Raw genomic sequence first — 22,336 nt, forward strand, 5'->3', positions numbered from 1 at the left:
TCAGGAACTCTAACTCTTTGATGAGCAATCAAACTGACCAAAGGTTTAAGTCTAAAATAGCTGAGTAACATGATTATTCTTATACATCAAGACAGTGTTAAGAGGCACATGTCTAAGTCTTTGTCTGGCTGATAGAAAGAGAATCCAAAAAGTCTTGGTTGAAAATCTTATCCAATCCAGCAGAATTTGGCCTGAAATAGACCAGACATCCTAACAGGGTTCTGCAGCTTTCCAGAAACTCTTGTTTTCATTTGAATGAGATCATGTTTAGGGACATGCAGCTTGAGTTCCTCGCTAACTTACAGCAGGGAATTTCCCACAGCTGCTTATAGATGCCTTCATGGAGATCTTCTCAGAGAAAGATAAACAAATCACGTACAGCTCTGACATGAACGGAGAACATCAATGTTAAGGGCAATTTGAGCTCACACTGTTTTTTCTTCACTCTGAGATTTATATCTCAGGCCAAAGGACGGCTGTTCTGTAGAAATATGTGTACATTTTCTTGGTTATTATAGTTCTTAGCTAACAGAACACAATGATGTGCTGTGGACTAAACTGGGAAGGATACAAACAGTAGACACAGACACTGTAACTCATTTACACTTCCTAAAAGGTTAAAGATGTTATCAGTCACATGTGAACCAGTATGGACAATGAGTAAGGTTATTTACATATCATAGGGAGAAAAGTATCAGTACTGAACATGGGATTGGTTCCCAGCAATGGCAACACAGCTGATTTGGAACAGTAATCATTTAGCTCTGTTTTCGGTCTTGAAATTTTATTCACTAGTTGTTCGCTGATTCCCTCCCAGAAAGTGACAAGTGAAACATGCTGTTACCTTGAGTTAAGGTAGAGATTTCTCTGCATTTGGACATTGGAAACATTTGCCATAAGCACACAACTGAAACATTAATATAAGCACACAACTGAGCAAAATATATGACAAAGGTCTAGTCACTTTAGTTATTTCATTACATATTATATCTTTAACTGCCAAATGTTCACCAGCTATGTTGAAAACATTGTCTTTTTGCTTTTTGTTGCTGCAGGGGCAGGTAGCATAGCGTAACGACATAGCGTAGCAGTGCTGAGAGTGAACTAAATGTGTAATCCATTGTTAATATAAATATATTGGTTAACATATGCTTTCAGAAGGGTCTAATGAAGACTTATTAGAATCTTCAGCTCAAATGGACATGCGCTCTATATGTAATATATTTTGCTGCAATACTGTCTAATTATGTTTTTGGACTGCTTAGTCACACAAGGATGAATCAATAAATCAATAGATTTTTCCTTCCGGGCAGTCATGTTAAAGATGCTAAGCGATCAGTCCATTTAGAGAAGCAACACGAGACACTGGAGCTGCCTTTTTGCGTATTAGCTGTATTGACTTCACATTGATTTGATTCAGCACGATGAGACCCTTACTGTCCTCACTAGCTCAAGGTCTGTTTAATTATCAGATGTTCGGAAAACATCTGTGTAAGCCTTCCTGTCACTTAGTGTTCTCACGTCTGGATGGTGCTAATATGCAAAGTTCTAATAAACAAGCTGACGTGTGCGCTGACTGTCACTACTGAGGTTTGCTGTTCTATCATTCAAAATCAAAACAGATGTGTGTGTGTGTCTGTGGAACTTGGACGTCCATTCTGCTGTTGGTATGTTTGTTGTTGTGAGGGTGTTTCTATTTGTCTGTGTGTGTGTGTGTGTGTGTTTTTCTCTGTTCCAGTACAAGTGTGTGTGGTCCACAATTTCTGTTTATGGGCTTGCTGCCATGATAAGGGTCACTTTTTCGTGCTGGTGCTTTATTTACTTGCTTCTATCACTCAGTGTTACAAATCACAAAAACTGACCACCATGTGTTTACCAGTTGGTGCGACCTGATGATGTGTAAGCCTCAGATTATCCTGGACATGGTGAGACAGGCCAGTTTTCTCTCAGAAAAAGCAGGTTTTAGTCCAAGTGTCAGCAGCAAGATCTCCTCGAATAAACCGCTGAGTTCTTATCAGCTTCAGAGGAACTGATCTAAGTGTGACACAAAGCTATGCCTTGTTACAAGTTGCCAAAAGAAAAATGCTGCAACATTCCACAAGTAAACAAAAACTGGATGTGGTGAAGTAAATGATCGACAGCAGTGACCCCAAACTCCAAACTGCTGATGTGTTTTAGATGAATGATTGCTAGTAATAGTAATAAACAATATAGAGTCACTGCAACTTCCTTGGAATTGGGCAAATTAGGCACATTTCCATCAAATGTTTGGCTACATTGCATATGGCTGTGATAAAGAGGGTAGAAGAAGTAGCTCAACAAGCCAGTTGTTTCCCAACTGTCAATAAACCTCAAAAGAAGAAATAGAAGAAGAAACAAAACCATTCGCCTTGGCCATCTGAGAGGGACTGTGCAATAAATCTCAGAGTGGGAATCTTATGGGAATAATATAGATAAGATGCAGACATCAGAAACAGCTTCTTTTTCTTCTCTCTGATCAGTCATGTGAGTTAAATGTTCACTACATCAGAGCTTCTTTAGAAATTGTGTTTCCGCCTCCCATTAAGCACACTGATTCACACTGATGGCTCATGTTCAAATTCAGCATATAAACACATTTTAGATAACAGCATATTTCCAAAATTGCAACAGCAGTTTGGGGAAGGCCTTCCTGCTTCAACAAGGTTCACGTGCACCAAATCAGGTCCATTCCCAAATGTTTTTCCCAGTTTAGTTTGGAAGAACCTGACATGCTCAGAGCCCTCATCCAACACCTTTGGGACGAACTGGAACGCCAACTGCAAGCCAGGACTTATCACTCACTTTTAGTCAACGACTTCACTCATCCGCTTGTGGCTGAACTGGAACAAATCCCAGAACCCTGGTTACAAAAACTGGTCTGAAGCTGTTATATGAGCGCATTACTTTCATTGCTTTGGAATGCTTTGATCAATAGTCACATGTGAGAGTCACATGTGTCATATTCAGGTGTCTGCATACTTCTGGATATCTACTGTATTGCTGAATAACGTCTTTCTGTGTGTTAGCTAAAAGGTGACTAATGCTCTCATCGCTGTAATAAATGAAGATTATATAGTCACTCCTACTCTGTTAAAATGGGAGGTTAATTGAATCCATATTTGTCTGTAGCTAAAGCTCTTGTGCTTGGTGATTGGCGTTATTAAAACATGTGATATCTTGGAAAACAAAATCACTGCACTATATTAAGAGCACATGTAGTAACCTTATGATTTGATTCAAAATTTGAGGAAAAGAAAGAGCTCTCTGGAGCTTTAATTAGAAACGTATCTGGGATGAAAACCTTTTGATTCCATTTTTGGACACAAGTTGCTGGCCAATATTTTTCTCTGATGTCTGCTGTGCATTTTGTTGAACTGCATTTTGTCCATGGGTGTGGTGCTAAATAGCATGTGTTATTAGCACAGTTATGAGCATTTTGCACCTTCAAAAGTGAGTAATATCATCCACTGCTAAGCTTGCAAGGGTGTAATTCAAGGGCAATCTTTCTGCACAGTAATCTCGACTCAGACAGAGCGACCTTGAGCTGGTGAAGCTCTCACATTGTGATTTAGCAGAAGATACACATGCAGATTTATATTTACAGAGCATGCTGCTTCTGTTTCAACTCTAAGAAAAAATATGATAAACATAAAAGCAAGTTCAAACATCTTCTGAAACTTCACAGTCCCGATTTCATTTAAATGTTTAAACCACTGCTAGGATGCCTCTATCAACAGTGCACTGGGGAAGAACTGGCATGTCTACTGGTTTCTGTGTGTTGTGTTTACCAGTGCACAGCATGTTGAATCCATGGCACTGACTAAACAAAGAGTTAAGCAGTTGACAGTCTGCACGATCAAACGTATTCACAAAAAATAAATCAAACAATTTCAGTACAACCCACCTAGCATGAAATATGAACACCAACATGCCAGTTAACTGTTTATGTAATCATATTTAGCCTGGATTTACTTACTTTACTTTACTTTTTTGTGGCAATCACTTCACTCTTCGGGCTTTGACAGCCTTCCAGCTTGTATAAGCAGGAGGCTTCTTAGTTTTGGGAGAGTAGCAGAAAATTCCCCTGAACCCTGTGAGACATTCATTGAGATGTTCTGCCCTCTGGTTCAACTTAGAGTTGACTTCCATCAGCCTAAAGAGACACAAAAATATGCTCTGCATAACACAAATTCCTAATATTTTATCATTTTATATTTTCATTCAGTTTGATTTACTCTTTGACTCGTTTTAACTTCTGTAAAACAATTTCTTTTTTTTAATTTTGTACTTAATTTCATGTGCTTTGTTTTATCTTGTGTTATCAAGCAACTTATTGGAGTGACTGAAGTGCCAATAACTGCATGGACTGATGAAAAGGAGCATGCAAATTGTAATATTAGTCTTAACTGAAAAGAGGAAGGAGAAAGAATGAAATTAGGCAAAAGAACAAAGCACTATGTTTAGACTGCTGACACAGATGCTTGAAATGTAGCTGGCCGAGGCTCCTTTAGGAAGAACAATAATAATGAAGGAAAACAACATGCAGCTGATGATCTTAATCTGGTTTTTCACAAATGAGTGTTTCGTATGTTCCTATGATTGGGTTTCACCGAAAACCCATAGGCCAACTGGAATTTTTTTTGTTGATTAATTTAATTTTTAAACACTGATGTGCATCAGAGTGACTCAACTCTCACAAGTCAAGCTTGATGAAGGTGTGATGATCTAATTACTCACCATGCAATACAATAAAATTAGGTGAATAATAACAGGCTGGATCAATGAATTGCTTTTGCATCAGCAGCTTTTGGAACAAAAAGTGAAGGTATGGGTACAACTCAGTAACATCTATTATTTTTAATGAAAAATATTCCATCTAGTGCAATGTTTACCATTTCTTACCCACCACATACACACAAAAAAAAACCCCACCAAAACACACAAACACACTTCTCTCAGACCACAGTCAAGTGTTTTTTCCTCTTTGCTCCCATGATTATAAACACAGAGCGATTATATATGAGGCATCAGCGAAGAATCCAGTCTAATAAATACTTTTCATGAAACTCAATCCAGGAATGATAACAGATAACTGAAGAGCTGATCACGAAGTGCAAGAAATCACAGAAAGTTGTTGATGGTTGGCTTTTTGGAACAGATTAAAAAAAACTCAATTTGAAACATACACACACACATTTTGAAAAGAAAAATAACTGAAACCTGCTAGCATAAGAAAATGTAGAGCCTGACCTACACACTCCATGCCATTACCTCCAATTTGTACAACTCCTTTATTATCATCACATTTAAAACACAGAGCTATGCATCAGACTTTCTGGAAATTATATTTCTAAATATACTCCTAAAACACTATTCTTCTACATGTCTAACAAAATTGTCTGCTGAACACAGAAAGAAAAAACAAAGGCTTTTAACCAGTTTTTCTAAGTTGCAACTCCTGGATCTGGGAATGACTTGTTTTATAGATGGCATTCCAAACTGTGTCAGTGAGATATATTTGCATGCTGGAGGTGGAAAACAAGTCAGAGTGACAGTTTGTGAGGAGATCTACGTAAAGAGTTTAAAATACACAAATAACAGAAGTAATCTGTGACAAATGTTCAGGATAGAAAACTGCTCTGCCTGCTTTTACCTGAGAGGCCATAATGAGCTCTTAAAATCCAGTAATCGGTTCATAGTACCTGAATTTTAATGAAGTTTATAGTACTGAAAGGAAGAGAATAGTTGGACAGATTGGCTGTAATTTTGTCTGTTTGCACTGCTGTAATTTAATATGAGATCCTGCACTAATTTGACACATCTGGGACATTTTTAGCGTCTGGTATATCTTGAAGAAGCAGCAGAATTTTAATGAGCAACTCAATTGCATCCAACTTGGACCCAATTTAAAGAATTTTACTATCAAATATATTTGTCTATATTGATATTCTATTATTCCATATTTACTAAACAACTAAATGATGTGTTTTTTTTCTTGTGCTTAAAGAGAAAGGACATATGAATTTGTAATACCTGGCTTATTAGATAGGAAATAGAATTGCAGTTTGAGAAACAGATTGTTGTTGTCCTGTAGACAGAAAACTCTTCCATCAACCTGGTTGGCTTTGTCTTTGAGGACGCCTTCAGGACACTTTTTTATTTTTTTTCTTCTTTCTTTCTTTTTTTTCCAAAGATCACTGAGTTTAAATTTCTTCAGAATTGGACGCTTAGCTCTGTGAGTCTAATGTGATGGCAACACCATGAAAAACAAGCTGAGGTTAATATGCCATGCGTGTTATGTAGGTTGTTAAACCTGCATCAAACACCCCAGGTGTTCTGGATGTTCCTTCTATCACTTTATTTACTGACTGAATAAATATCTTTATGAAAAAATGAAAAGCAAAGGGAAAATGTGCAGGTAGGAGTGGGCTCAGGAAGAGGAGAAAAAGGTAGAGAAAGCTCAAAATGGCAAACAGCCAGTGTGAGAAGTTGGCTATGGAACAAAAGCACTCTCATGTGAGGTAAAAGAGAGAAAACCGTGTGTGACCTAATCAAGCTTGGATGACCCAGCTGGCTGGATGCTGCATGTGAGGCGCTGACGTGGTCCCCTGGGGCATGAGTTAGCAACTTTATTTCAAGCTTTTATCATCCATCCATCCCTGCTCCTAATGTTTTGTTTGTACTTTCCATCCCCCTCTGTCTTCCCCACCCTTCTCTGATGTCCAACTCATCACCACTTCGCAGTCTTCACTTTATTCTACTCCCTATTTCACTCTTATATGTCTTCATCCAAGACCTCAATTATACATCAGATATACTCTTTATCTTTCATTCGCTGTCCTCTTCCCTCCCATCGCCCACAGTTCTGCTTGGTGGGAGGGAGAGAACAACACTTCACCCTAAATCACCGTCTACCGAGGTTGTACTGTAACAAACGTCGAGACAGATGAGCAGAGGAGTTAGTCTCCACCCTAAACCTTTCATGATAGAGCAAAGTGCCAAATGACTGACCACAGCACAAAATTACTGCCACATCACCTGCAGCTGCAGCCCCCGCAGGGCTTCACCAAACCAGGCCGGAGTGGATTTCCTTCAACATTTTACCACTAGGATCTTCTTTGTCCCTCTGCAGCTCAACACATCGCCATAAAGTCCAGCTCAACCTTATCTGAGCAGTAAACTGTCATATGTTTATCCTGCAAGCAGACTGATTGCTGTCACCAGGAGAGTGTGACTGCACATGTGTGTTTGTTGTGCTTTTATTTTCAGTGCCATTTCAACATACCATGTGACTGAGACTGAAGAGTATCTTTTCCTAACAGGTTGCAGATGCAGAAGCACAGTGGAAATGTCATCTTTCACTGCTTTTTCACGTGCACATGCAGAAGGTATGGACTGTAAAATGATATCAGTGATCGATAATTGTGCACTCTCTCTCTCTCACACGCACACACAATTTTGGCCAGTGTCTAAAAATGCATTAGTTTCAGCTTCGCAATGGCAGTGGGCGTAAATCATTTCTGCAGAGTGAAAACAAAGCTGAGCTCAAACACTCGACTGCACATGCAACCAGTCATTTGAGTCATCTCATCCCACAGACGAGGAACAGACAAAGTTTTGAGCTGTTGCCATGGCTACATAATAATGCTGACACAGGTCTCAACAACAACAACAGAAAAATTCAGAAAAGAGTAAAAATGTGGAATTGCTCAGAGTCTGTGCAGCTAAATCAGTCACGCAATCTGACTGACATAAAGATTTCCCACAGCAGATACTTACAATATCTCAGATGTCAACATTATCCCAAACAGAACAAATCACTAAATCCTAAATCTCTCTTCAGGTTGTATGATATGAAGTGAGAGTGGGAGACTGAGGTGCTTTGAATGATATTTTGTCGTTGTTGCATGTATTTCATTAGTGCATTTTACTCATTCAGCATTTAATACCAGAGTCAATACACCACATTAATAAAATGACCGAACTTGGCTCTTGGATTACATTGTTTACCCAACACAGCTGTACAAATACATGTGCTAACATTTCAGTGCAGTCTAAAGTGTGGGAAAGTGAGCACAGGAGAGAGGATATATAGAAAGCGTGTATACCGAACTGCTGTTTCAGCAATGTGAAAAGAGTGCCACCTAGTGAGATGTCAGAGAGACTATCAACAGAGTCAGTGTGGTTCCATTCAGCGCAGTGCAACATGGATTGCTTGCTGATACCCAGCAGATGGCGCTGTGGCACCTTCATGCTGTGTGTGAGTGTGATCTTTGGTCAGAATACTTAGGGGCTTTCCAGTTTCTTCACGAAACTGGAAGAATGATGTACTAAAAGAAAAGTTACCAAAAATAAGTTACTCACCTTCTCTTATTTTAAAAACACAAATGACCTGCAGTTAATAGTAATTTCACTTGTCATTTTATTTCTGAGACTTCTAAGTAAGAGGCAGAAAACATATAAAGCAGAAAACAGAATACATATACAATATGTATATGTATAGAAACCTTTTGTTTCCTCATCACTGGTTGCATGTATGCATGGCAGTATAAACCTGCTAGGGGGCCATGGGGCAAAGTGAGCTGCTGGGCCCCTGTAAGCCCCATGTCTCTCATTGTCTGTGCATATGGTGTGTACAGCATATGCTGGAATGCTACTTGGCAACATATTTGGCATGTGGTAAATTTAATTTGCAACATATAGACACAACACTGATATAATGAATATATTAAACCTGGACTCTGACACAGCATTAGAGCCTTTTGTCTTTGTTAACATCTTTGGTGAGTCACGAGTTCTGGAAATTAAATTTAAGCATAGTTTAAGATTTGCTTAACATTAAACTTTCTCCCTTACTTGTTTTAAACTGCATCATTCCTCTTAAGCCCAAATTAAAATTGATCATATATGTAGAGTTTAATTGCTATATATAGTATAGATTTTGCTTGCATTTGGATATGACTGTTGTTAAATATGTGACTGTGCTGTAAATACCATAGTAATGGCTGCCAATATTAATGTTTGTATCATGAATACTGGAACCTCAGATTTGTTTTATTTTCATTGTGCCAATCCACAATACAGTAAATGGATGTACCTGGTAGGTTTCAAACTGATGCAGTAGAGTCATTTGATTCATTTATTCTGATCCACTTTGTTGTACTTTAATCCCATCCACCTGCTATTAAGGGCCCTGTTAAGAAAAGAAAGGTTTTTGTCCTCTGAAATCCCAGAGGGCTTGAAACTGAGACAGAAGGTTTTGAGTTTGTATTAAGTCTAATGCAATTCAACTTTTAACAGTGCTGACTGGAGAGGCTCAAAACAAGACTTCAATTTAGAATATCATACAATATGTATCAAACAGAGGAAGTCATGTAGAAATAAAGGCCTGCTTCTAACACAAGCTTGCTTCATATGAAGGCCTGTCACCTTCTGATATAGAGGTAAATGATGAATGTGAGGGATTTTTTTTTTGGCTCTTTTCACAGTTAACTTGCAAGCACATTCTGAGGTGCTGACCCTTAAGTTGGAAACCACTGCTTTATCAGGTTCTCTGACTATTGATGAACTGACCAGCGTCTTATTTACAAAATGAAACTGAGGGGCCAGGAGTCAATTCATAATGCATGCTTAGTATATTGTTTAGTATATGCACATATGGGTCAGAGCTCATCACAGAATATCATTGTCATCTCAACATCTCCAACCACAGTATCATACAGGAAGCTGAGTCACAAATGGTGCGATTCACTTCCTGTTTATTTTGTCACAGCAGTGTACTGCCATCAGTTATGACCAGGAAAGAACAGAGCAGTCACCTACAAATAAATAAATAAATTACTAGGAAGGGGGGGTAGTGTGAATCTATGTGGCTGCATTAAAATACTGAATTGAGCTCAGTTTCGCACAGTTAATATCTGTTGTGTGATTACTGGTAGATTCATATTAAACCTCTATTTCTTCATGTTTGCAATGTATAACTAGATAAAAACTTTTATGAACATTTTCACATAAATAACATTTTCCTTGAACAATACACATCTGTGAACCTATGTGCAGAAAAGTAGGTGGTTATTAAAGATAAATTTCGAAACAACATGTTGCACAAGGTAAGCTCAAAAGCGGAAACTTTCGCAAGTGTATGAGCGTCCCTGACTGAGTTCTAACACACTGTATTCTACTTTGGTGTAAAATGTGATGTGAAAAGCCACCATTTATCTTAATTTCACTATAGTGTCTTCTTTTCAACACAGTTCTTACAGTTTACATCTGTTCATTCTCAGACACAGAGCACCTTCTAGGATCGCCGTGATATGGCTTACAGGGCACGTCAGAGAATCTCATTAGAGGCTGTGGAAGAGTTTAGTGTAGGCTTATACTACTCAGTGTGTTCTTCAAGGTTGATCGGTGTCAACAAATGTCTCTTGCTGAGGTCAGGGTTAAAAATGATTGGAAAAACTGTTGAGATTCACCTTTGTCTTGATACAGTCACTGTAGTATGGCTACTATGTACTTTACATCCACACTATATTTGTCAAAAGGCAATGGGCTGGACACTGATAATGAATGAATTTAATGATGAATTAATGATAAATTTGCACAATAGCAGGAACAGGAAGGTCAAGCTATACTAAAGTGTAGAAGTTAACAACTTGAGTCGTTAGAATTACAAGATAGCAAGTTACTGTTTTAAAGGAGATAGATAGAGGAAGGAGATAGAGGAAGGTGCAAAAATAAGATCGAAACATGCTCGACATTAACACCAAATGCTGATGTGAAGAATACCACTGAAATGAAAATTTGATATAAAATTTCACCCTGAAGTCATATGGACTATAAAAACACACAAAACACAATGCAGCTGTCTTGCACAGAAACATTGCACTACTCTTTTCATTTGCACACTACCACTGTACATATTGTTGTCATCTCTGTTCACTGTTTATATTTTTTATTCTGGCTGTTTTTTATATTTATAGTGCTGTTTTTATATTTATTGTTATTTTACGTATTTCGTAGGTTATTGGGCTTATACCGGGACCAGGAAAACTAATTTTGTTCCACCTGATGTTTTTATATGTGTAAAATGCCAATAAAGCTCCTTGAATCCTTGAAAACAACACTAAATTGCCTTCAATACTAACTCGTTAATCAACTGACAATGTTAGGTTAAGCCAGCTAACTTAGCAAGGTTAAAGTGTCGAATGTTGGTCAACAAAAAAATACCACAAATTACACCAAATCATCTCCCTTTGTAAATCAACTGTACCAATATGAACAAAAGCTGATTGTGTTTTCTTTCAGAAACTACACTTTTCACTCCCCATTGTACAACAGTAAAATAGACAGTGTCTGCTCGCTAGATGGACCACATAAAGAGTGCATGTAGTGCCAGCTGGCATGAAAGATGGATTTTTTCCCCTGCTAATGGAAATCCAGGCAAAAGACTAAAAATGGGAGATGTTAAGGAAGAGAGGCGGGAAAGGGAAGGAGGAAGACGGTAGAGGCATGTTCACCTAACTGGCTCACTGTAATCTCTTAATGAACTTCCAAGTGAAAGAATGGTGAAAAAGGGGATGGAGAAGAGGATGAGGAAAAAAGGAAAAGTGGGATAGGCAGGAGGGGAGGGGAATAAGAGATTCATAGCAAAAGTCAGGCACAACTTTAAGGCGAGGAAAAAGGTGACAAGCGATAGAGAGTGACTTCTTACATTTATCATGTTTCTGAGTATAAAGGAAAAAAACCCCACAGACATTAGCCTGACAGACACAAATTTGTTTCCAAATGTGGCCGTCTGACAACGGGTCTGTCTGAAATCGAATCGACAATCCTCTGATGTCGTCAGACACTGGAAACCAAGCTGGTGTCATCCACTTGACAAGTCAGAGGTCAGGTAAGTAGCTGCCTCATGGTAAGCATCCCCAGCAGGAAGCCCGACAATGAGCCTGTTGGTGAATGGGAAAAGTACTGAGTGTGACTGACCTGCTGAAATGTTGATGCAAAACTGTCTTTAACTCAGCTTGAATTAAGTTTTTTGTTTTGCATTCCTCTGAAATTTACTGTCGTTTTCATTTTCCTTCCTTGTCACCTTATGTTATCACACACTTAAAGCTGCTGAAAGTAAACTAGCTGCTGCTCTGAAGACTGTTTACTCAGTGAGACTCAGAGAAGAAGCAATGGTGAAAAAAACTCTCACACACACTTCAGTGAATGTCACTGATGCTTAAATTAGGTATAATAACTTTGACCTAAGTTCCTCATGGCATAATGTGAAAAGACACAGTCTATACATGTGATATGCTTTTGCGACTCAAATGCTTGATAGATAAAGTGTTATCAGATACAGTATACATTCATAAATATACAAATATACAAATATCACATTTTCATGTGATATTTCAAAGATACTACTGTATGTGAAATGTGGAAGTGTAGTTTTTCTCAAGCACGCTCTGTTTGACAACTGTCAGTTATTTTAACTTACACATTGTTTTTTCATGACAAACTTTTATATTTCATTACATCACTTTTTTGCAGTATGCTTCTTTCAGTCTTTTATGATTGGAGCATGCGCACAGCATGCAGTAATAATACCTTAAAATGGCTTAAGCTTTGCATTTTCTACAGAGGTGTGAGTGTGCACGTGTCTTAGTGTGCATGGCTGTGTGTGTCTATGGAAACGTGTGTGTCACTGCAAATACAGGGTAATCTGCAGTAAGCTGGTTTATAGGCTCGTCCGTAGTGACGCAGATATATACGTGCCCAGCTCTGCATTGATTCTCCATGACAACTCACCTGCCATGGCCTACACCCTACATACTGACAGACAGCTAACAGTATGTATGTCAGAGAGGTTCAGCACAAAAAGATGTTTTTAGATTGTTAATTAAATATATTACATTAGGTGAACATATTGATGTGTTTTATTTAATCACGTTTTTTGAAGGGACCCCAGTTTTAAGATGTGCTGCTAACAAGTGCCTGCAGGGCCATACGATGAGTGTAAAACCATCCCTAGAGGGCGTTGGGTGTGTGTGCATTCCCAGCCTCACCTGTGAATGACTCCTGAGTAACTGTAACAAAAGAGTACTGCTTAGTATTAGTGGTTGTACACAGCTATAAAAAGGAAGGGAAGTGCGTCTCATTGTTGCTCAGTCAAAACATCCTTCTGATTGTCGTACCATAGATATACCAGGTTCCTCACGCTCTTCTTCACTCAAGATATTGTGAAATTTTGGGGAATCTACTTGTTAAAACGGGAAACATAGATTTCTGAGTGACCGTACACTCACTGCAATGATCAAATTGATCACTGAAGAACAGAAATATGATGAGTACTGATGATAAATCTCATTGGTTGACGTTCGTAGAGGAGTGCCGAGAAAATGACTTTACGCGAGAGAGAGTTGTTTGAGAAGGATCCGTCTTCTCCGCCTCTCCTGTGACGCCCATTCTGTAGGCACGCCTCAGTCTCTGGGATCGCACCAACTCAAAGCAAGTAAGGGAAGCGGCGACACCTATTAGTAGGTGTGGATTGTCAATCAAACCGACCCGCCCCAACGCTTCTCAGACGGGAAGCACACTGACCAGAACTTCTCCAGCAGCTGTGGAGTGGGACCTCTGTGGCATCACGCAGTATCACCGAGCAACAAAACGTCCAAAATGTAAGGAAAAAAGCAGTCATACACCACTTTCTGAAAGTAGGTGTGTGTAAAACGATGCGTAAAGTTGCTGACACGCAGCACTGACGCGCAATAATCTGTGCGTAAAAGTGACTCGAAGAGGACAGAACTAAAACTTCTGCGGTGGATGAGTTTTCTCGGATGCGATGGATGCGTCAGAAAGTCTCCGGGACGTCATGACAAGCTGACACTGTGAGGAAAAATCATTTCGAGCTCTTAGAGTTTATGTCTGCTTTCCAAAGTTTCGGGACAGCGCTGGAACGGAGCGCGCGGCGGAGCAGCAGATGCTGAACAGTAACTAAGCCTCACGACTGGACAGCTAATGAACTGAATTCGTCTGGACTGCAGACTTTATGTAAGAAGTAGGACAAGCATAACGCCGCCCAGCTAGTTCTTTCTGTAATGCGCAGAGACTCGTCGCGTCTTGCTGTTATGAGAGACATCTGCTCTGAACGTTCAGTTCTACAGAAAGTTGTAGCTAGCTGATGCCACTGCTCCAGCAGGAGTTAGTGGAAAGTTTTGTCGTTTACATCCTTTTGTCTACCTCTTCTCAACATGGACGAGGGTGTTGAGTGTGCTGCGGCTGACAGCTGCTCGGACGGGGAAAGCATCAATCTCAGCGTCCTCAACTGGGAACAAGTGCAGCGGCTGGACACCATCCTCACCGGCTCCATCCCCATCCACGGCCGATGGAGCTTCCCCACTCTGGAGGTGAAGCCACGGGATATTGTCAAGGTGGTCCGGAGCCGCATGGAGGAAAAGCGGATACATGTCCGGGAGGTGCGGCTGAACGGCTCCGCGGCCAGCTACGTCCTGCACGAGGACAGCGGCCTGGGATGGAAAGATCTGGACTTAATATTCTGCGCCGAGCTGAAAGGAGAGATGGAGTTCCAGATAGTAAAAGATATAGTTCTGGACTCTCTTCTGGACTTCTTGCCCGAGGGAGTGAACAAAGAAAAGATCACACCAGTGACTTTAAAGGTAGTACACGAATGATAACATATGGCTCAAATATACATAAATCATTTGATTTGCAAAGCAGAATTTACATCTTGTCTGAGAATTTTTTTTTATTGCAAGCGTGCAGTAGCACCTTATTTTCATATTTTATTTTCTTTGTCTTTATTTTTGTTCCATTCACCCCTCACTACATATCACACGCTGCTTAACTTGTGTGCATTTTAAAGTCAACGCGCGTTTTTTTTGTTTGCAAATACAATTAAATTAAAAGTAATTGAACCTTACAACAACGAGACTGAGATCTGCCCTGGATGCATCCAAATAGCACGGAGGCGTAAGCCCTCAAATAGTAAAAAGGTTGATTTCCAATTCAAAGAGGATTCTGTCTAATCCAATTCGAGTCGGATCCACATTAATAAGTCGGCCCTCAGTTACCTGGATACCGAGGACTACCCAGGCTACTAATGGCCCAGCAGCAGATGTGATCAGCAAAACATCATGACTAACTGACCAAATCAAGATTTTTATCTGCTGCAAATTGCATTAATATCCGTTTGTTGAAAAAAAAAAAGTTAAAACCAGGCTTAGGGTTTTAACATGTTTTTTTTAAATCTAGAAGATCTTCACAGCAAGTATGCTTACATGTTTCTGATGACTAGCTGAACTGCGGTTTTCAGAACAATAAAGAAAAAAAATATGCATTGGTTCAAGCACTAACAGTATATCACAGCTGTGAGAGGAGGAAGTGAGAGAGTAGTTACTTAACAGACACAGAGAAGAAATTAGGTCTCAGTGTTAGTGTATTGAATAAAGAAAATCTGCCATATTCTTAGAAAATGTCAAATACAATTCTGGACTACTGTAGCTTGTTATTGCCACTCATTATGCTGCAGTGGTCTTTATATCTACCAAATACAAAATCAATAGCCAAAAGCAGAATTGCTCTTTGTATGTAGTGTATGTTGGATAGAATGTTTTTACTGTGGTTAACTATATGCTTGCATGTTCTCTGGTTCACAAATATGGAAATTACATCTACAAACCCATCAACTTCAACAGTGCCTTCAACTTCTCGACATTTTCAATCACTCAATTAAAACTTGATTGCATTAGATCTGGATCAATATCAGTATTATTATCAATATATAAGTATTTAATCATTCTCTTTCTATGCTGACGTCTCATATTTCATTTGTGTATTTGTAGGAGGCCTATGTACAAAAGATGGTGAAAGTTTGCAATGACTCAGACCGCTGGAGTCTCATCTCCCTCTCCAATAACCGTGGCAAGAACGTGGAGCTCAAGTTTGTGGACTCTCTCCGACGGCAGTTTGAGTTCAGCGTGGACTCCTTCCAGATCCGCCTGGACTCACTTCTCCTCTTCTACGAGTGTTCAGAGCACCCCATGGCCGCCACTTTCCACCCCACAATTCTTGGGGAGAGTGTTTATGGCGACTTCCCCACCGCGCTCGATCATCTGCGTAGGCGCCTCATCTGCACTAGGAGCCCCGAGGAGATTCGTGGTGGGGGTTTACTGAAATACTGCCACTTGTTGGTACGAGGTTTCCGTGCCGCTTCTGACAGCGAAATGAAACTGCTACAGCGCTACATGTGCTCACGCTTTTTCATAGACTTTCCAGATGTGAGCGAGCAGAGGAGGAAGCTAGAATCATATCTGCAGAACCATTTTGTAGACCTAGAGGACAGAAAGTATGACTATCTGACCACGCTGTATGACGTGGTGCAGGAGAGCACGGTGTGCCTGATGGGCCACGAGAGGCGTCAGGTGCTCAGCCTCATCTCGTCGCTGGCACTGCGGGTGCTAGCCGAGCAGAACGCCATCCCCAACGCTGCCAACGTCACATGTTTCTACCAGCCGGCTCCTTATGTCTCAGATGGCAACTTCAGCAATTATTATGTAGCTCAGGTTCAGCCTGTCTACCCCTGTCCTCCTTCGCCTCCTCAACATTACATTCCTCCTCCGCAACATCCTATGTACGCCACCTGGTTGCCCTGTAACTAAATTTATGTATATGCAAGAACTTAGGCGTAACTGGCAGAACTCAGACCTCCTTGAACGGGATGAATAATGATGTTTTTTATCTCTTCCTTGAGATTGGAGATTGAGGGAAATGAGAAAAGGAAAAGCGGGAGACAAACTCAAACAAAGAGTGCAGATAAAAAGAAGAGAATAGCAGAAAGATGAGGAACCTGCATGAAGACAGTGGGCCACAGAAAGGTTCCCCTGGGACTGGGTGCCACAGCAGGAGGAGCTGAGCACATAGCGAGAGATGGCGGTGAGAGAGGCTGACCCCTCAGTTTTAGGGTTCTCTCATCAGCTAAGATTTAGTAGAACAAACCACAGCTTGTGCCCACCAGCCTATGATAGTTCTTGTCTGTTGTTAATTATGGCTCACAGGAACTCACATTTCAAACAATGAACATGTATAATATTCATACTAAAAACCAAAACAGCCACAAAGAGTAACAGAGGACACAAATGACTTGCTGAAGATACTGATTCATGGTCAAACAATTGCAACCTTCTGACCTTCTCTACTGTGTTTTTTGTATAAGGGACTCCTTTTCACAGACAATGCAAAATGAGGAACTGGATGCTTGTTTACAAATCCAAAGAACTATTTTGATACTCAACTTTATCTTAGTTCTGAGAAAAAAAGAAAGAATAAAACAATGCATGCTTTATTTCTGTACAGGAATAATTTTAAGTGCCTAGATGAAGCCTAAAGGGAAGAGATGTTTTTGTGACTCTGTATCGTAGAGAACTGTCGAGTTGTCTAATGGACATTTTCAAGGTGATAATGAATGTACTGTGGAACAGAGTTTACCTGCAGTATGCTGAATAAGGTCTCTCACATTTAGGGAGGTTTTGAACCCAGTGAATTTTTTTGTTTTTTTTAAACAATGTTTAGGTAATGTCTTATCTGCGGTCCTGCTTGACGAGCTCACATCCTGATTACTAAAGGGGAAGTAACAACATAATCTCATCATCTACACAGACGGGGGAGGGGGACGTCAGATCAAAAATGCTTGTAAGAGTTGAATATATGGTCATTTTGAGAGCAATGTACACAGAAAGAAAGAAATTTGGCAGCAAAAGAGCAAATGAGAGAAAAAACTGCTGTTATCTGCTGTTTCCTTGGAGTGCAAAATAAATTACCAGTGCACAGCTTGATAACCAAGAAGCAGTTTAATCACAGAAGACAGATAATATAATACTGTGGGGGTTGAATTGGAACAAAAATAAATTTGAACAAGTAAACATTTTGGCCATTGTGCATTTAAAAATACAGTTTCTTCACCTGTGGTCCCATATCAAAATGCATTTAAATTACAAGCTGTTACATCCATTGCAGCTGCTCAACCCTCCTTAAAGGTACCCTGTGGAGTTTTCTTGCAAACAAACAAAAGCCATGTTTACATTTAGCTTAAACATTGTCCGTGTCCTTGAGGGTCTAACAAAAATTCTAAGTGTGCTTTCTTCCTCATAAAACATTAGCAAAGCTGAGTTTTTAAAATATTTCAAACCATGCTTTGTTTACATTTGTGTTTGCTAGCTTGCAGGCTTCTTTGTTTTGCCTTTTAAGGCACTTTATGTGTCTTTCCCTTTACTTTGGTATACATTTACCACCAGCAACTGACAGTAAGCTGAGTGATATGTAATTGATGGCAGAATATAAATCATCCTGCCCGCATGGTTATGCCCACTTGTATAAAAACATCACTCTATTAGTGGTCTTATCTCTACGGGTCACCTTTAAATTTCAGATACTTAATAAACAGAAAGCAAAGCAGATATGCAATGTGTTTGAAATGCATTTTGTAACAGGGACAGCCTGTTGTCTTAAAATTAACTCTTGAAAGTTTTGATCCACTTACATACAAATAATTCAATTTCGTAACATGGTCATTTTTTACCTAATTTTACAGTGTAAAACCAGTTTGTTATGCTGTATGTTCTGTAAAAATATGTTAACTTTCCATGTGTAAGACATTGATCCGACAAGCTGTTTGTTTGTCAGACGGCTGGAGGATGGATGGCAGCAGTAGCAGCTGAGCAACTTTTAAAGTGAGGAGTAAAGGCAAACCACTGGCAGAGTCCCAACAGAGAATATGTTTAAAAATGGGCTGCATGAAGTTTGAGGATCCTCAAAGATGATTTATGCTCAATGAATATTGGCCAGGGTATGTTTTATCTTCTCTTTAATAGAATGGAAATGGAATGGAAAGAGTTAAAAGTGTGAAGCATTTGGAAATTGGAGCTGCTGATGGCTGTCAATTTTTTTTTCTTAGCATGAAAAAGCACCAAACAATGACAAAATGATGTTAAAAACAGACAAAGACAACTGGGTTAAGTTTGTTGATAATCATGAAAATAATGGTGTACATTTTCAGCTTTACAAGTGCAAGAGACTCAGCATATTCTCTCAAACATGTCAGATCTCCTATTTTTCTATCGATCTATATTTTTGTACAGTTTGTGGTTGATATAGCAGGCAGATTCAAAGCTGCGTCATTGAGTCTATTTTGTGGTGTGTGCAAATTTGTGTTTTATTGTGGCTGATGAAGAGCAGTGCAGGTGGACACAGTGACTATGCTGAGGTGCAGATTTAAGTTGTGTTCATTGTCCTCTGAGCTGAGTTGGGTTTCTGTTGCTCCAAAGAGATTGTTTCACTGTTCTACATGTGTTTTTAAACTGCCATCTTGTTTGGACATAAAAAATGATGATCTGATAATTGTGTTCAAATTGACCAACTTGAGAATTTAAAACAAAAATCAAATAAAAAGCAAAGAAAAGATGAAAAGACCCTCAGACCAGAATTATTCAGTTCAGTTTTTTATCGCTCTCATCACACACACGCACACACATGCACATGCACACTATGGGGACAATAACCACTGCATGAGCTTTCTTAGGCATTTTACCTCACTGAACCTCTGTTTGGGCAAGGTAAACAGCTCAGGATTTTACATTTGGTGCCCAGTCTTTATCAGGTCAATGTCTCAAAGTGCAACCCCAGCAGGCACCATCGCTGCTGCCAGGAAGAGACAGATGAACGTGACGGATTTTCCCTCTAAGAGACGTCACGGCGAGTGTCAGCCACAGTCAGTAGCCGTCACTACACCATTTGCCAAACCTCATTAGCTGTGAATGCGTTTGCAACAGCAGGTAGGTGTCATGTATACGACAGACCTTACTACCAGCAGAGCCTTGGACTCCAGGGACACATGGTAACTGACTGCGTTTATTGGCTCCAGGTCTGCATCTCTCTAATGCCTGGAGGCCTCCAGATGTCACTTTCCCTGCTGACGCTGAGAAAAGCATTTTACTCTCTTTCATGTTGTATTTTCTCTTCCTCATGTCTGTCACTTTGTTGACCTGATTTTTTTCTCTCTTCTTTATCTTTTCAACTTTGACCTCATTATTCGACTGATTTTCTAACAAGCTGCTGTGTTCTAATGTCTCTTGCATCTGGTCGGTCAGTTTAGCACAGAGCTTTATGCCAGCTTCACTCTCTGTTTTTTGTTTTGTTTAGTTTTTTTTCTCTTCATCTCTGCCTACATGGACTTCTTATTCTTAATGAATTTAAGCAGAGGGAGAGATGAGCTACGGAGAAGAGAATAGGGCAAATGTTATCCCTTGTTAAGAGGAAGAGAGTAGACACTAAATATAGGCCCCCCTCTCAGCCACTGTAAGGACATTAGCCCATCTGCAGAAAGCTGATTAGCCTCCCTCCATAAGCCTGTGCTCAGTGCTCTGGTGTGGTTACTGTGGAGAGATTTACCGGCTATTGTACTGTAACACATACCCCCCCCAATCTCCCGCTGTCCTTTAGGTCACTCTCGCTAGAAAGGCCAAAAAAAAAAAAAAGATTCAGTCCACTTCCTTATCAAGAGCTTAAAGGGAACTGAGACCAAGAGATTGGGGCTTTTAGTGTGTTGCACAACGAGGAAAAGAGCTAACCCAATAACACAGGCAACTTAGGAAGTGTGTTGCTATTGTGCTTTTAAGTAGTGTATCATCTTGACAGGCTGACTGACCCAAGGAAACCTGTTGCAGAGTTGTAGCACACTAGCACTTTTATATAAAAGGTAGAACTAGTTACAATTACGGGGTGCCTGATATGCCTTTAAAACACATGCTTATCTTGAAATAATATCCAGTTTATCAAAAGATAATCCTGGAAAGTGTATTGCTGTCTTCAACACACAACAGCAGTTTGTTTGAAATGTATTTAACGTCGTAGATAAAATTTAAAGGAATTTTGAGAAACATGCTCATTCAGTTTCTTGCTTAAAGTTAGATAAGAAGATCAACACTACACTAAGGATGAAGCTACGGTCAGCACGTGGTTATCTTAGCTTAGCATGAAGACTGAAAACAGGGGGAAATGGCTAGCCTGGCTCTGCTGTTCCACTGTTTCCAGTCTTTTCATATTCACCGTACAAACAAAACATTTTATTAATCTTGCCGTGTGACTCAGCAAGAAAGCCATATTGTGTTTAACAATTTAAGAAGCTGTAACCCACAGTGAGCGTCTTTATTAACTCAGTATTTATATGGGATTGTACAAGTGAGTCAGAAAACAGTGGGAATCCCACATCTGTTTGAGAAATCAGAGCTATGGACCGCCTTCAAAGATGGGACCTTCGTTTAAAAAAATACCACAGCTATGACTTTAAGAAAAGCCATCAAAGAAACACAAAGGGCAAAAGACTCTTTTGTGATTTATCTGTTCAAATAAGCAGTGACAGATTTATTAACTACAGATTTAGTGATTTCTTATAGTCCAGAGGGATGTTATATCTATTACCACACTGTTTTGCTTTAGCCTTTCAGGCACTGATTCAGACCGGAGAGACAGATAGATAGATGCTCTGATAGATATCCACATTGTGCAGAAGGATCTGTTGAGTAAAATGTCAGTTAAAATCCTCAGAGGACATCATTTTTTTGACATGATAATCACATTTGTAAGGGCCACCATGAAGAAGTAATAATCAGTAATCTAATAATAACACAGATTAAGTTGTGGTATGAAAAACAGGAGAGCTAAAATGTCAAAGTGGACCACAAAAGAAGCTCTGTCAAATTTTAAGTCACTTTATTATTTGCGTTATTAATTATCAAATTAATTATCTGGCGGCTGCAAATAATTTCTGTGTAAGATCCTTCTAAAGTTACTGAAGTGGTCATCTAGAGTCTTAATGAACAAAACTCTTTCCTTTCTCACTGTTATGCTGTTAAGCTCATGTGTGGGTATTTTCACAGGCAAAGGTCAGGTGGAGTCACATCACGGTTGCCATCTTTAATTGATTTGGGCTTCCCAACAACAGGAAATGAATAACACCAAAAGGTCACTTTGTAGCTTGTAAAACACAGGAGTTGTGGGTGTAGCGCTGACAACAGGTTTTCAGTGTGTAGCTTTTAACAGACATAAATAATACAAAAACTCAGCAGAATCAGAGCATTGGACATACAAGATCTAAATTACAAAAAGGTATTGCCCATAGTACTTGTGCTTTTTGGACCACAGACAGACACCAGAATAGATCAAAAGATGTGTATCTAGACATGCAAACACACACACACACACACACACACACAGTGACTCAGGTCCAGCGGGGTTATGTTGGAGATGAACCAGTTGG

The 22,336-nt window shown here is 39.7% G+C and overlaps 1 protein-coding gene across 1 annotated transcript; it reads left to right on the forward strand.

Annotated features, from left to right (window-relative positions):
• The first annotated feature begins 13,392 nt into the window (after positions 1–13,392).
• LOC124050832 (terminal nucleotidyltransferase 5A-like) lies at positions 13,393–19,488 on the forward strand. Its single transcript, XM_046373725.1, has 2 exons — positions 13,393–14,684; positions 15,870–19,488. The coding sequence occupies exons 1-2, from the start codon at positions 14,259–14,261 to the stop codon at positions 16,683–16,685; spliced, it is 1,242 nt and encodes a 413-aa protein (XP_046229681.1). The 5' UTR covers positions 13,393–14,258; the 3' UTR covers positions 16,686–19,488.
• Positions 19,489–22,336: the final 2,848 nt, after the last annotated feature.

The sequence above is a fragment of the Scatophagus argus genome, chromosome 19 (genome assembly GCF_020382885.2).
Source record: "Scatophagus argus isolate fScaArg1 chromosome 19, fScaArg1.pri, whole genome shotgun sequence".
NCBI lineage: Eukaryota > Metazoa > Chordata > Actinopteri > Scatophagidae > Scatophagus > Scatophagus argus.